The sequence below is a fragment of the Drosophila arizonae genome, chromosome 2 (genome assembly GCF_054131065.1).
Source record: "Drosophila arizonae isolate 15081-1271.41 chromosome 2, UAZ_ARI_1.0, whole genome shotgun sequence".
Lineage (NCBI taxonomy): Eukaryota > Metazoa > Arthropoda > Insecta > Diptera > Drosophilidae > Drosophila > Drosophila arizonae.
In genome coordinates this window covers 25,267,868-25,284,521 of record NC_142922.1, presented here as the reverse complement: position 1 = coordinate 25,284,521, position 16,654 = coordinate 25,267,868, and the positions used below count along the sequence as shown (strand labels likewise).

Sequence of the window (16,654 nt, the reverse complement as noted above, 5' to 3'; positions counted from 1 at the left end):
TAATAACTAATAATAAATTTTAAAAATTCACATATTTCATATTGAAATAAATGTAAAATTATTGCCAAGGTAATTTCATTTCTACCAGTGCAAATCCAATTTGAAGGACTTTTCCCTTGTCATATATAACCAACTTCAATGACAATGAAAGATATTTAAAAACTATCATAGGTAATTATTGAAGTCATAATAAAATGAGGAATTTGCATATTCTAGTGGATTATTGCATATATGCTACGGCCTAGATTTCTTGTAAATATATATCAGAATTGGGGATTTCGTTTTCTGTGTATTCCCGGCACACAGTGCAGTGCCTAAAGATATTCCCTTTTTATCAGCTTGCCACTGAGGGAAAGTTTCTTTCCATTAGCTAATAAGTAGCTTTGTCGCAGCGCAAAAATAAAAAGCATTCCGCGAGTTTCAAGGGAAGAATTGAGGCGCGATTAAATAAAATTAAGCATGAGCATAATATTTAAAATGCGATGTGGTTTAAATAAAAAGAGCTCATTCATAAATAAATGTGGAGCTAAGCGCTAATTGGCCACCCCCAACGGAAATCGTTTATCAGAGCAGAATGAGGAGAATACGCTGAGGTCTGAGGCGGTTTCTATGCTGTTTCATTCTGCCTTGGTGTGGGTTAACTCCAATTAGCATTGCTTTGACCCATTTAGACAGCATCCGTCATGGCGTGCACATGGACAGCCAGGGGCGCACGCAGCTACAGTAGCTTCTGTCGCAGCGCCAGTCGCTGTCGTCGTCGTCGTCATCGTCGTCACAGTTGCCGCTGTCAGACGCTTATCGGCGGCAGTTCCGCTGCGGCAGCGGCGTTATCCTAAGCGCACGGCATGTGGGTGAAGGGTGACAGTGGCAGCGCCCGAGCAGCAGTAAGATCAACAGGAAGTCGTATAGTGGATTTGTTTTATATACACAATATATAATACAAAACTATAGATATAATATGCATGAAATGGCGATAACAAAAGCAGCGGCAACAATGTAAATTAGTTATTCAACAGCAATTAACTAAAAGCCAGGATCCCAATCCGTTTTCTGCGCCTCCATATGCGTGGTGTAGCATTGTATGACGTCCCCCGGCTGGGGCAGTACCTTGGCATCCTTGAAACGCAAGCCACACTCGACGTCCTTTTTGATGGAGTCCACCTCGTTTTTCAAGTGACGCATCGACTCCAAAGCCCCATCGTAAATAACCTCGCCGTCTCGTAGCAAGCGAAACCTTTGCGCCTTCTTAAGAACGCCCTTGGTGCAGCGACAACCAGCCACTGGAACCTCTTTGCGCCCCTCGTTGATGAAGAAGTTCTGCAGCACATTGGCCTCGCCGAGCTGCTCCTCCACCTCCACAGGTGGCAGTTGACTGCTCAGCTGCTCCTTGAGATCATCAATCAGACGATATATGACATTGTAGCTCTTAATCTTCACGTCTTTGGACTCCTTGGTCTGCGGTGTTTCCACGGAAAAGGCATAAATTATGGCATTAAAGGCTTTGGCCAGCTCAAGGTCCCCTTCCGTAACATTGCCCACGCCGTAATGCACGATGTCGAGGCGGCAGCGATCGTTGCTGTTGTAGGTATCTAGCACATCCAATATGGCTTCCACAGATCCATGCACGTCGCCCTTGACAATGACGCTCACGCGTGGAATGCCGTCGTTTTTGTCAATCTGCTTCACCCGTTGGCCCCCTCGCATCCTAAAGCGACCGGCCAGGCGGCGAGCCTCGCGTTCGGCGCGATACTTCGCTTGATGCTCCTCTTCCTTTTTACGAATTTCATCGCTGCTTGATTCCACTTTGGCCAGTTGCGCCTGGTGCTCCCGATATTTGAGAACCGCATGCGCTTTTTTCTGTAGAATTGAGTTGGCAATGAACATGGGTTCATCGGTGTTGGTGTCTAAAGATTATAGCTCACCTCCGTTTCCACCTCGAGTATCAGGTCACCAGCCAGCGGCAACTCGCGCCAGCCCAGTATTTCCACAGGCGTGCCAGGCGCAGCCTCTGTTAGCGGCGCACCATTGTGATCGAAGAGGCCGCGTACCTTGGCATGCGCTAGCCCGCTCAGCAGCACTGATCCCTTGCGCAATGTGCCGCGCGTGACAATGGCCGTGGATAGCTTGCCACGGCGTGGATCAGTTTTGGACTCAACTACAATGCCCTCGACAAGACCCGTGGGATCTGCCTTGAGGCCCATTAGCGTAGCCTGCGTGCTCACTGCTTCCGCCAGAAGTTCCAAGTTGGTGCCCTTGAGTGCCGATATGGGTATAACCTGAACATCTCCTCCGTGCTCTTCTAGCGCCAAGCCCATTTGGGCTAGTTCAGTTTTGCTCTTCTCCTGAAACATAAAATGAATCAATTGATATATTCGTATTCACTTTAGATCAGTCGGAAAGGCTTACAATATTCGCCTCGGGCTTGTCAATCTTGTTCAGCGCCACGATGATGGGCACCTGGGCCTCTTTCGCCAGCTGAATGACCTCTCGTGTTTGTGCCATCACGCCATCCTCGGCGGCCACCACGAGCACAATTATGTCAGTGGCGACGGCGCCACGAGCTCGCATAGCACTGAATGCCGCGTGTCCAGGGGTATCCAGGAACGTGACCTTTTCGCCGTTCTCCAACGTCACAGTGAAGGCGCCAATATGCTGTGTAATGCCACCAGCCTCGCCAGCAGCGACATCTGCACCACGCAGCGAGTCCAAAAGCGTCGTTTTGCCATGATCCACATGACCCATCACCGTGACCACTGGCGGGCGGTGCTTTAGCAGCTCTGGCGGCGCTGGTGGTCGGGGGAAAACATCCCGATCCTTGTGCTCGTCTTCAGTGTCTGCTTCTGGCGCGGCCACAACACGTGTTTTGGCGCCCAGCTTCTTTGCGATATTCTGAATGATCTTCAGATCCTCCAGCTTGGCGTTTGCCTCGATGTTGTCCGCGCCAGGCACATATAACATTGCCTCCTGCACATCGTCTGCATTTAGATGCAATCTTATTAGAACTATTAGATTAGATTTTCATCGAATTCCGACTTACCCAAAGGACGTTCCAGTTTCTTTGCCAGCTCTGCTACGCTCATGTAGCGCCAAATGTCGGTGGCGCCGTGTGCGGCTGTCGTATTGGCCGACTGCAACTTCTTGGGGGAGTACTCTATAATTCGAGGGGATTTCTACAAAATTAGTCAGCATGTTCTCATCAGAGAGTTCATATATAACATGAAAAAGTGACGCGGGCAGTAGCATCAGCTTTACGGAATACATGACCTCAGGATCATCCGTTTCTCACTGAACATAACTGTCTTCTTTGACAACTTGTGACGTCATGACGTGCTATGCTCATTGCTCTCTGCGTCACCTTTTATTCACCATAACTGTCCTACCTTCTCCTCAGCTGTCTTGCGGCGCTTGAGTCGTGCAACGCCGGTATGAAGTGGACGCTGCCGTAGCGTGCTGCCCATTCGAAAAATACAGCTAGCTCTAAACATTTTACGATATTTACTGACTTATATTTGCACTTTATATCTTATACTCATTGGTTTCTTTTAAAATATTATAGTTATTGTGTAATTAAAGGCACTGTATTTCCAAAGCAGATGCTCTCTATCAGTGTGACCGTAAACATTAAATCCAAAAGCCAACTTTTGCCACTTTTAGCCCTGGCTATTTTTATCAGCTGAGCTGGTCAGCGGCATAATGTTTTAATTAGTCGAATGTAAAATAATATCCTTAAATTTTTATAAAGCCTCTTTTATATTGAAATTAATTAATTTTAATACAGATAAGCAAACAAGGTAAACCAATTTTCTCATTACGGCCGTCGATATGTTATCGTCATAAGTGAGTGCTAAAGCCTTAGCCGTGGCACCTACCCTAAACGATTGTTATTTATAGCTGAGACCACAACTCGGGGAATTTTTAGTCAGTTCACTAACCAATAAACTTGGTGTTGTTCTTTGGTTAAGGCTTCTTAGCAAAGATTCAAACCAACTGGTGAAGCGCCCAAATGTATTGTCTTATACAAAATTCATCTCATAATTATGAGAATTTTTAATTATAAAAAAAAAATAACAAAAAAAAATCTTTGGACATTTATAAGCTTGATAAAATTATGGCTTCAATCATGCTAAGACAACATTTTTGAAGTATGTATAAAATATCATGGTATAACCTTTCCATACACTTTCATTTTGTTAATATTTTTTAATTGCCACCTTTTGGCAGCTGCGTGCGCGTCAATCAGCGGCAATTGAGGCCGTGCGCCTGGGTTTCGCTTAGACTCGGGGCACTGCGGCACTTGGTCGAGCTGCGAGTCCTGCTGGCTGACACTGAATGCCACTTAATTCGGTTTTGAAGCGAGTTGCATGTCAAAATGATTGCTCTTCTACAAACAGCGCATCTGTGTTTGAATTATGATGGAGCGCGCAAATATTCCAGATGCAAATATTTGCGCAAAACTACACACACTCACACTCACACACATATACTAGCGCACGCATGCCAACTTGAAGTGCAACAGAGTTGCCGACCAGGCGCAGGAGCCCCAATCCCGCCCTGCCAATGCCTTCCCCCCTTCACTTGACGGCCGACTAATGGTAGTGAGCTGCAGCTGTGGATGTGGACGTGGATGTGGATGTGGATGTGGATGTAGCCAGAGCCAAGCACTTTTGAAAATGTGTAACCGGCACTGACTGACTTTCTGCTCGTATCTGGCTAAGGACGATCCGGGACAGGAGCAGACGAAGGACCAGGGCCAGGTTTGACTGCAGCTCGTTTGGCCGGAGCCAACAGTTGCCGCCTCTGCTGCCGCTGCCACGATTCCTGCTGTTGCTGCAGACATCCGTTGCCGGAAATATGCTTACAAACGCAGCACGTTCGGCTTGACAGGGTATACAGGGCATACAGGGTGCTCTGGCAGGATGAGCCACTCCCCTGCCCATCTGCTCGGCTGTGCGTTTGTTTGCTCAGCAGCGTCAGAAGACGAAAGCGACGCCAGCGACAGCAGCGACAGAGACGGCGACGGCGACGCCAGCGCAGGGAACTCAAACAAAATATAACAGTTGGAAGAAGCTGCTGCTGCTGCTGCTGCTGCAACGGCAGCAACGCGCACAGAAAAAGTTTACAATTTATCTAGTAAAATGTAATTAGGATCCTGGTGCAGGCACTCCCAACCCGCCGCCATCCCCGCCCTTTCCCTTGACAAAAGACAGAGCCCTAGCCAGAGCCAGAGCCAAAGAGATGGGGGCCTTTCTTTGCTTAAAGTTGCAGCTGGTTTGCTTTAAGTTAGTGGATTGAGAGGCACAATCAAATTACCAGACTATAGTCGCGCCAAGCTTAACTATATATACATAGCTATTTTATTGTAACTAAATGTTTTGTTAAGTTTAACGAAGTCTCATATATTATATTCACATATATGAATGTATAAAACCAATAAAATAATATATTTACTTAAAATTAGCCAGGAAATTTCAAACCGATCGGTTCAGAGTGTAACTTTATAATTTGCAAATTTTTTTGTGTCTGTCAAGTAAACAGAAATACGCCATATATGATAATATGATATTCCCTACACAGTAAACTAACATACCTTTTTTTTTAATATCCATTGATTGTGAAATATCTTTTATCGTAGAGCTCTTACAGAATATGTAAAAAACAAATGCAAATTTCATTTTACGCTCATATTGGCCTTTATAAGAGCTTGACTTAATTATTTAAATATCCATCCATATCTTAGACCTTTTCATGAATTTATAAATTCGTTTCTTTCTATCTTTCTATCTATTGTCATATATTTTATTTAAATACTTAGTATTTATTATTGAAGCGTTTAGCATTTGGTTAGCCTATTTGAAGCTGCAACAAATTGATTTTCGTTCAATGAGCGTTTGTTAAAATGGCGTTAGCGAGGGCCGCTCGACAAGTTAGCAGACGCGCTTGCTGCAGACGCATGCAAACTGCTCGAACAGCCAGCGCAGAAGACATGCGCAAGAGCGACTTTTGATGCGCCTGAGATACACACTTATGTAGGTAGGCACACACACACACACACACACACGCGCACACTTAAACAGAGATAGATGCGGGCACAGACAACACAGACGCTCGCTCACGCTCTCGCACACAGCCACAGCCACAGGCAGAAGCAGAAGCAGAGGCATACAGACACACATACACAGGCAGACAGCTACACACACACACGCACGCAGAGAGACAGACGAACGCACATTGTGTAGCCGACGAGGCGGAGCTAAGTAAACAAACATGGCCGAAAATGTTTGTGGCTCATAATCTGATACAAATGCAAATGCGTACACACATACACGCACACACTCACACGCACACACACACAGTGCTGAAAACTCTGGCACTTTCTCAGTTGGCTGCTTTGCTAATTTTTGAACATCTGCAGTCAAACTTGAAATGTGGAGCCCATTCGCAAGGTGCTAATCAGGTGAGATGGCTACGTAATCAATTTGGCCAATTTATCTACCTGGTTATTTCTCTGGCCAAGCATGCGATTTGCGATTAGCAATACGCTCATAACTTTTGCTGCTGACATGGCACATTGATATTAAATTGGAGTCCTTGGCAAATTTAATATTCAACATATTTCATTCACTGTATATTTCGATTTATTTTTTCCCATTCAAAAGGTTTTTACTCTCCGTGAATTATTCAATCGACATGTGCAGTCAAAGGAGAGCACTTCCAATCCAAATAGAAATTGATATTACATGCTCTTTTCATATACTTTATTTTATTTGTATGCAACCATAATGAAAACACAGGTAAACATAACGGGAATGTAATAAACTTCCGTCATTCAGAATCCAGAAAGTTAATTGAACTATTGATCTGTGAGTGTCGAAGGAACAACTGGAGTCTGAAGTTATCAGTGGAAAGCATACTCCTTTTTTAACTCAATGGTATTCCGTCTTTCATGAGGGGACTTGGGAGTTTCCCTCATTACGTCCTTGAGGCACAGCGAAGGCAAAAAGTTTGGTTAGAGTGGGAAATGAAGTATCGAACGAGCAGTCAAGTAATGTATGTAGCACTTTCTAATTGGAAAACATTTACAGTTAATTGGCAGCTAAATTACGACCTCAATGCTGACCCCGTACCCAGGGAGCACGAGTACCCGCACTCGAGCACTCGAGGCGGAAAGTTTTGAATGTCGCTGCACTTCAAAGCTGCTGTCCGGCGGGCACTTGACGGGAAAATTGTCTCCCAGACTTGGCACTTGAGCGCACCTACCACAGCGCCCAAGGGCCGCAATAAAGGTTTATTTTTTGGCATTGCACAGGTAATGGGAGTCATCGTTTCGGCCGGGCCTCGAACATAAGCAAAATATTGACAGAGCGGCAAGTCTAAGGCCAAAGGCACCGACCGAACTTGGCCCATAGACAGACATTATACATATTCATATGCGATATGACGTTGCCGATTCATCGATCAGCATCGGCAGGTAAAGGTAAATCACTGGCCCATTCGATCCATGCCGATCCGACTGGTTCGCTTGGACGCAGTCCGAGCCGATCCCTCGTTTTGCTGTTTACACACACACACACACACACACGTAAACATCCGTTCAGTATCGTGTTGGCCGTCTTCGAATGTCGCATTCAAATGTTGTTTTTAGCCATCGAAGTGGTAAATTTCACCTGTGTACGCGGAGAGTCGTTGACGGCGACGACGACGACGGCGGCGGCGGTCTCTGCATAGACCCAGCCACTTACAACAAATGCATTTGGGCGGCGGTCCCGCTCTTTGATAGTGGACCACACACACACACATAGAGGCACGTCCACCACATCTATATCCAAACACAGCACCACTGACACTTGAGTTGATTGATTCGGAGATGCAGCGTTCGCGAGATGCAAAAAACAAAAAAAAACAAAAAAAAAGAAGGAAAAAATCAACGCTGGTGGTCGGACTTCATCTTCCCCCATCTCCCAGGCGCTGGCCGTTAATTTGCTGCAGGAAGTTTCCATTTAGCACTTGGGCAAACAGTTTTTGCAGTTGTCACCAGCAGCAGTCCCACATCTCTAGTGGGCACTACATCAGTCCGCGTCCGAGTCTTCAGTTGAGGCTGAGTCTGCCATAAATACAAAATATCAAAAAAATAAAAATATTACTGCGGTCAGGGGGTGGTTTCATTGTTGCGGTTCGGGCTGCCTCAAGTGCCATTCAGCTAAATTGTTTGTATGTCAATCAAAGATGAAAACGCGCAACGGAAAATGCGAAAATTAAACAGTGGGCGGAAGGGGGCGGCCAGTGCCACTGCCAGTGCCAGGGGCTGAGGCAGGGGTGCTGCTTCGCTCTCGGCTCTCGGCTCTCTGGCCATGCCACTTTGCGCTCATTGAGGTGACGCGTGTGGTTCACGAAGCGGGCAACAACCATAAAATAACAATAACACTAACAATAGCAACAACTACAACAAAACCACCAACAAGAGCAACAACAACAATAACAGCAGCCACTACAACAAATTGCTTTGCGACATGAAAATGTCAAAGTGCGCGACTTGAGTTGCACTAAGGAGGGCGGTTAATAAACATTGAACTCAATGCCAACACAGAAAGCAACAACAGCCAACAACAACTGTAACAACCAGCAACAACAACAGCAGCACTTAATCAAGCAGAGACTCCTTGAACAGCACTTTGGCAATGGTTTGAATGGGCGAGCATAATGAATGAAATTTTCAAGCGATAAAACATTCAACGTTTCGTATCATTAAAAAGCAAAGTTCTCATAAAAAATTATTAGAAAATATAAAATGGAACGAGTTGGCACAAGTTATATAATCTGCTAGTTTATCCGCTATACTACAATTCTATATAATCTCAATAAAATAAAAATCATTGAGTTCGTACTTAGATTTGACATTAATATTTTTTAATGTAGTAATAGCAACGATTTTTTGCATTACAAGGTAAAGCATTCTCATTTCCGGAAAAAAAAGAAAAGTTTAACAAATATATTATACAGATGAACACAATTTTTCCAGTTTGTTAAAAAAAAATAATCAAATAAATAAATAATTCATCATTTGATCTTTAAAAGAAACCAAATACTGATTTAGACTTTTATATTTAATAATATTACTTAGCAATGGGGTGGAAGGAAGGAATGTGGTAATTATCAAAAAAGTCTTACCCAGTCAACAGTTTTTCTTCTGTACGTAATAATAATATTACACAAAGCTGTGCATCTTCTACTGTATTCCAAATTCGTTCCATGGATTATAGTTTAATATTTATAAAACATTTAAATGTGTGTAGATAATAGAACATATAGCATGTGCAGCGCAATTCTATAGAGCATTCCGCATTCAAATATTTATACGACACACAGTATGCATTTCGACATTTTATATTGTTAATAGCAGAGTTTTTTTTTTTTTTGCTCGATTTTAAATACAGCACTCAAGGTAGAAATACGAAACTGAATTATTTTCAGCTTTACAGATAAATAAATAAAATAATTAATAATAAAAATTATAGATATGGACATATCTCTGAAAATCCTTCCTGATGGGCAATCTGAGCCTATCTTCTTTTCGGTATCTTATCTCATTCACCTTATATTGCGCAGTCGTGATTTCATCTCGGACTTTATTTTATTTAAATTATTTATTTAAATATATGCATATTTAATTAAATAATTTAAATGTATTATTAATTTATAATTTTAAAATATATAATTTTTAAAAATAATTTAAAATTAATGAATTAATTAAATAATTAAAGAGGAAAATGTAAACAATTCAATTGTCGCTTCTTTGGAATAATTTAATTAAATAATTTTGAGAATTGTACAAGGATATGAAAGAAAATATAAATAATTTGTATATTAAAATTATATACATTATACATAAAAGAGAATTTCGAAAGGTGCAATGTGGGCATACATCAGTTAATTAATCTTGAAATTGTTGTCTATTATGGATTATTTGAGTGTGGCCACATGCCAAAGCCAACGCCAATGCCGTAATTTATGCAGCTCCTATGCTGGCCAACAGCAGCTTCGTCAACAGCACTTGGGAGCAAACTCTCTCGCCTGTTGTGGATGCCTCTTTGGCTGATGGCTGGCTGCCCCTTTGTTGTCGCTCGAATTTACATTGAAATGCGAGACTCGAAGTAATTCGAAAGTTTGATTTTAATTTGTTTTCATTTCGCATTAGGTTAGCTGCCGAGCAGACCCAAGCATCGCCCCAGTCTCGGCTCTGCGCTCTGGGCTCTGGGCTCTCGGCTCTGCTGGGTCGCTTGTGTCTCACTCTGTTTGCATGCCCAGTTTACATCACAAGCAGCGACGAGGAGCTCGATAGCTGCTCCAGTTGCGCGTCTCCGTCTAGGGTCTCACTCTCCCTCTCTCCCTCTCTTTCTCTCTGTCTCTCACTCTCCTTGTGCTTGCTGACTAGCTGGCAGGGTGTTGGTAAACTTTTGCCTGATTTTGTGTGCTTTTAACAGTTTTAATCAAATAATTGCACATGTGCTAAATGTAAACATATTTGTTCGATTCCACTAACCAGACACGCCCCAAACAGCAACAACAGTAGGTTTCGACCTCAGTCGCTGTAAATTGTGCAAAAATTGCTGAACAGCAACAGCAACAGCAGCAACAGAAACTGGAAAACAGTAAACAGCTCCTGCCAAAGTACCAGCTCCAAGTCGATGCTCCAGTTGCCAGGAATATTTGCGAATGCAAACGAAACAGGAGAAAGTCCAAACATACAAACAAATAAGCGAGCAAACAGCACAAAAGACATTCCCAATGAAGGCCAGCCAGCCACGTCTGCCCGATCCACGACCCACGACCCTCGAGCCCCGAGCCCTGAGCCCCGACCCACGCAATTCCAATTCCAGCACCAGCTCTGTTCAGCCACCCACTCCTGCGGCAATCCCCGCCAGAGTTGGAGCGTGCGCGTGTCTGGTTCATTGTTGTTTTAGCACAGCGAAATTTTTAATTTCGCATTAGGTTTTGGATTAAAAATTGTAGCTAGCACCGGATCCAGCTGGATATATGCGGCTGCCCAGGAGCTGAAGGACACCGACACGGTCGCAGGATAATCAGCTGCAGACGGGGCATAAAACGTCTAGCGCGTGCCTCTGTTTACACGATTCACGTGGCTGAGCGCTCGGCCGGGGATTAAATGCAACTTGAAAATATTAAAACATTTTGCGACAAGTTGGCAAATGAAAGCCCGCCCAATCATGTCAACAGCAAAGTGCCGACAACGATGCCAACAACAACAGCAACAGCAGAAGCAGCAGCAGCAGCAGCAAGACATGGTTGAGAGGGGGATGGGGTTAGAGACAGGCACGACACCAGCACCAACACCAACACCAACAACAGGAAGGAATGATTTCTTGTGCCAATATTTTTCCAGAGCACACAATTTCGATTTGTCGAGTGCAACTTTGGCGCTCATCGTACTCATCATGGCTGCCGCTTTTGGCTCCGGCTCCTGCCTCGTCCTTGACACCCAACACAGCAGTCGCGTCGTCGTCTCCTACACGAATGTCAACGCCGCAGCTGGCTGGGCCAATGTTAAAAAATACGTTGGATGAAACATGCACACACACACACACACACACCCAGACAAAATATACAAACAGAGGGAGAGCCAGAGAGAGAAAGAGAGAGAGAGAGCATACACATACAGTCCGCACTGTGCCAGGATACGACTCTCAGTGGGCTGACTGTGCAGCCTCTGCTACTCGCTTGCAAATCAAGTGAAATGTTTGCAAATAGAATTTGTCTGTGCTTGCTCGAGTGTTTGACTGAAATCTATATACATACATGCGAGTACATACGACTACATTCACATAGTGTGAGGGCGTGTGTGTGTGTGTGTGTGTGCGAGTGTACATTATGATCAGTACAAATGTGAACATAACTGCACAAATATGTACACAGCAAGTCGCTCGCTGAGCGCCCTCCCAGCTGGAGGAGCACAGCCAAAGGTTGAGGCTGTAGTCGAGTCCGTCCGTGGCAGACATGCGAATCATCGAGTCGTCAGCCTTTTATATGCACTAAGCCAAATAATCAATGACTCCGTAATGCACTGCGAAATGCATATTGCAATGCTACATTATCTGGAGTATCTGCTTCAACCTCTGAATCGAATCCTAAATATAACCGAAAAGTTAATGAAAAATATTAATATAAAGAATTATTTAAAGTAAAATAGTAATGAATGGAAAAGTCATTTAATATCTATTATTCTATATTTTATTTACATTCCATACCTATGTCTGCGTTTACTTTCAGCTTAGCTGATTTAGTCAGGGTATTTCATAGTCAAGTATTCTTTTTGTTTCTTATGCAATATTTGTGCACACTTGACTCTGCAGCCAATCCCAATGCTTCTCTGTGGCTCTTGCTTTCCCTTTCACTCCCCATCCGTCTCCCTTGTCATCTCCATCTCGCTCACTCGCTTGTTTGCGCTGATGTTTGTTTTCGACGGCGTAAGGATTAATTAGCGTGCAAGTGTCGCGAGCAAAAAAGGGAAAAATAATAAAATCATGCATTCAATTGCATCATTTGCCAAATGAAACTCAATTATCAGTCAGTCAGGTCGGTGAGCAGGTTCTTTGGCCTCGTTTTAATTTGGCACCGAGTGGAGATTATGTCGCTGCAAATTAGTCAATGCCACCAGCTGGATGACTCACACTGAAAAGGTAAACTCAATTATCGCCAGAGATAGTCGAGATAAGTAATTAACTGATAACGACTCTGCATACATCTCACTGGCATCTATCCGTGGGAGCAGCCAACCTTATCTCTAGATTAATGTTAGTCAGTGAGTATCGTGCATATGTAAAATGTGTAAATTATTTGTAACTTTTAATTGAGGTAGACTGTAGCTGAAGCTATTTATTGGGCTACTTTTTAATCCACTCGCTTGAGATATGAGTCGAAATTTAATGTAAGAGAGGAATCACAAATTCATTATTTATTTTAAATTTTTACTGAATTTTCGTCGTCACACATATGAATAAAATCCTAAACATTGGCAACTAAGAAATTTATTAATAATATACAAATATTTAAACTTTTAATTATTGACAGTTTTTAGAGGAGTTCATATTGACTTTAAATTAAACTCAGTGTGGATAGCACACAAGCTGTTAAAGTGCTCAACAAATTAATTAATCTGAAAGCAAACAGCATTCAAGAATATTTGTGATTCGATTTGCAGTGTATGTACAGTGTAAGCAAGTAGTACAGTGTAAATTGCATACAATAGAAGCACAACTCTTTTATCGCAGCACAAATTTCATAAAATTTACATTCCTTGCGTATATGCCCCATATTCTTAAGCTGTTCGCCCCCATTTACACCCCGGCTCATGTCCCTAACTGGCGACCCATTATAACAGCAAATTACATTTTTTTTCTCTGTTGGCAGTGCTGCTGCTTTTGCTGTTGCTGCTGCTGCTGCTGCTGGTGCTGATGTTGGTTAATTGTGCCTGACAATCTTGCAAAATATGCAAACGCTTGAATTTGACATGCACACACGAAACGCTTGGTAAATAGCAGTAACAGCAACTGCCAGCACAGTCACACACACACAGACGCATTAACGGTTACACGATGTAAGTACACACACACACACACACACACACACACACTTACACATGCACACACATTGGCGAATGCAAATTGATGCAACGCGGCAACGAGGCAAGTGCACCTGCATGCTTCTGCAAACAAAAACGCAGTCTGCGACAATCCACATTCGCATCTCTCTCTCTCTCTCTCTCTCTCTCTCTCTCTTTGTCTCTCTGACTGTTTCTGTCTCACTGCAGCACTTTGGCCGCCTGGAAAACTGAGTGGAAAACTTCATATCACAGCAAATGCTGCTATTCGGCGGCGGCCTCAAGATGATGCTGCCTGGCGAATGACTTTGAAGTGGCTGCCTGCTGCTGCTGTATCTGCAGCCGTTGCAGTTGCTGCTGCAGTTGCCGTTGCCGTTGCCTCAGTCGAGGCATGTAGGGCAGGGCATTCTTAAAAATTCATTTCATTGTCCTGCATTGTCTGGAGGGGCGCGGCAGAGGTGCGGGCAAACACAGCTTTCTGCAGCGGCCGCCGCTATGCAGCCGCCATCATTTCCGTTTAGAGCTGACTGCGTCCTGCAAAAAGATGCAAAGACAGCTAAGCAAACATCATCAGCACAAAGATGGCAGGCAACGGTGACAGGAGGCAGCTCCTGCTCAGCTCAGCTTGGCTTGGCTCGACTCGGCATGGCACGGCTCTGTTTGCACAGCGTACGACGGATATTGTGCTGCTGTTTAGCAGCCAGAAGGAAGGATACCGGCGAGCGACGAGACGTTCCAGCAGTCAAGCATTTGGACAAACAGCGAGAAGCGCCGGCAAAAGAGCGCAGCCCGCGGGCATAATAAGCGTGACCAGCATCAGGACCAACACCAGAAGCACCAGCACCAGCACCAGCGGCAGCCAAAGCAGAGTCAGCTTAAAGCGCCGGCAGCTGAAATGCAGGCCTAACCCTAACACAATTTGAGGCAGGCCAAAGATGTCAAGCGGCCAGGCAGTCTGAGCCAAGTGCAGCAGCAAATAGCCAAAGGCGCGAGCGGGTCACGACGGAGGAACAGCATCAGCTGCACAAATCACAGACACACACCGGCAATAACTGTCACAATTACCAGAAAAGACTATGTAGCGCAGGAGAAGAAGAACACGAAGCAGAAAAAGAAGACAACGGAACTGAAGAATTTATAAATATTTAGCCAGCAGAAGGGCGACAGAAAGGAAGGAAGGGACATTAAAACCAAAACGAATTTGTCATTGTTGCGCCTTTTTATGCCCATAAATTGTTATTTTTGGCAAATGCATCGTTGCATCGCACCCCTCCACTCTCCATTCTCCCCTAGATCATTGGCCCCTGCCCTCCGCCCTCCCGCTCACTCACTCTGCTAATGAGCCGTGCAATGTGTCTTTATGCAATAGATATGACCTCCTGTCGGGTATCTCCCGCTGTGCCATACAAATCGCATTACACGACTTTTCGACTCAGGCATTCAACTCTAATTACCCGGTAGTTGATTGTTGCCTGTTCCCTGGGCGGCTTTGTCTGCGGCTGCAGAAAGGACCCTGGCGTGCGGGGCGTTATCTGCTTGTTGTCCTGTTTTGGCGTGTTGGACAGTTGTTCGGCTATATAGCCAATTTGTCTGCACGTTCATGCTGGATTGGCCGACGCAAAGGATCTACAAGGCAAAGGCAAACAACTTTCACACGCCTCTCGCCAAGCCGACGAAAGAAAAAGCAAATCTAGTTAAAGGCAGCAGCGAGGCGTAGGCTTTGCCAACAACGACAGCGAAGGCGAAGGTCATTTGGGGTCGTCTCAGGTCGTTTGCCGACTCCGTGGGGCGTATGATTGAAACAAAAGATGTAAGCGGCATTATCAACGTCGCTACGGCTGATAATGTTCAAATTGAATCTATTGTTCCACGAAACAACTGTGCGACTTGTTCAAATATTATATTTAAAGCATGCTAAATGAAAATATGTGTGCTTCAGCTAAGCAAACAGCAATGGAATGGGAGCACCTCAAGCGAAAGACCCACTGACCAAAGCAGCACTTTATATGCTCTTCTCTGAACCCTTTGTCTAATGATCCAGAAAACATCAACATACATTTCTGACAAATGTGCTGTGCTGCCTAACACAAATGTCTTCGGGCAGTCTATTAACAATTTATAAATGTGCGCAATTCTCTTGGAAAAATATGCGTAAGCTAAAGAAATCAAAGTTATAGTATGAATATGAAGGTTGCTTAAATATAAATAAATAAACCACAAAGAAGAAAGAAATAAACGAAAATAGAATTTGGCCATATATAAAATGAAATAATTTAATTAAAACGTATAAAATGACAATTAAAATATAATAAATTTACATGAACTTTTATCTTCTGATTTCAAAAAATTTAATGTAAAATTTTATTTTATTATTATTATTATTTATTATTTAATTTATATACATGTATGGAACTATTAAACATTTAGAATTTTGTATATTAACTATATTGATTATTATTATTACTAGTATTATTATTATTATTATTATTATTATTATTATTATTATTATTATTATTATTATTATTATTATTATTATTATTATTATTATTATTATTATTATTATTATTATTATTATTATTATATTAACTTGTAGCATGCTATATATTATTATTATATGCAATGAATTCCATTCGCACGTAATGGTAGCATCCAATATGATAATCTTAATGCTCTTAATTAGAGTATTGATAGACGCCAAGTTTTATTAGTATACGAGATCTTGCTCTCTGGTGTTTTGGTGTCGATAATGACTGGAGTTCCGACATGTTTCTAACTTTCCAAACAGCTTTCGATGCTGTTGTTGCTTTTGTTCCTGTTGTTGTTGTTGTTGTTGTTGTCGTTGTCAACGATGTCGCCTGCTATTTGCACAGTTGTTGCATTATGAGGCCCAGCAGTATTCCAAATAAATAGAAATAGGAAAAAGAAGACAAAAATAAAAGCGAGCAGATACAACAATGCTGCATTAGGTAAACATGATCTGGCATTCGTTCCAATTTCCAGCCTATCTATTATAGAATACACAACTTCAATTGTGTTTACATA

General features: G+C 43.2%; 1 protein-coding gene and 1 long non-coding RNA gene across 3 annotated transcripts; one reads left to right on the top strand and one right to left on the bottom strand.

The window, feature by feature from the left end:
- Positions 1–904: 904 nt before the first annotated feature.
- On the bottom strand, positions 905–3,632 carry mIF2 (mitochondrial translation initiation factor 2). Of its 2 annotated transcripts, none has more exons than XM_018001011.2 (5): positions 3,381–3,632; positions 3,038–3,170; positions 2,407–2,975; positions 1,923–2,342; positions 905–1,857 (listed from the first exon to the last, which is right to left on the bottom strand). In XM_018001011.2, exons 1-5 carry the CDS (start codon positions 3,483–3,485, stop codon positions 1,024–1,026), a joined length of 2,061 nt encoding a protein of 686 aa, XP_017856500.1. In that variant the 5' UTR covers positions 3,486–3,632; the 3' UTR covers positions 905–1,023. The 2 variants fall into 2 exon arrangements, with proteins under 2 accessions (XP_017856500.1, XP_017856501.1); XM_018001012.2 differs by having other exon boundaries at positions 3,038–3,151; positions 3,381–3,629.
- An 8,841-nt stretch (positions 3,633–12,473) lies between these two features.
- Positions 12,474–15,894, top strand: LOC149270620 (uncharacterized). The gene is made up of 3 exons (XR_016270338.1): positions 12,474–12,692; positions 13,423–13,609; positions 13,823–15,894. It is a non-coding gene; the product is annotated as an uncharacterized LOC149270620 (long non-coding RNA).
- The last annotated feature ends 760 nt before the right edge of the window (positions 15,895–16,654 follow it).

What these genes read in the sequence shown, in the direction of transcription:
- mIF2 (XM_018001011.2), bottom strand. Translation starts at nt 3,485, where the DNA reads ATGTTTAGAGCTAGCTGTATTTTTCGAATGGGCAGCACGCTACGGCAG. An exon ending in GAAACTGGAACGTCCTTTGG is followed by an intron (nt 2,976 to 3,037) that starts GTAAGTCGGAAT and finishes ATCTAAATGCAG; the next exon opens with ACGATGTGCAGGAGGCAATG. An exon ending in TACTCGAGGTGGAAACGGAG is followed by an intron (nt 1,858 to 1,922) that starts GTGAGCTATAAT and finishes TCAATTCTACAG; the next exon opens with AAAAAAGCGCATGCGGTTCT.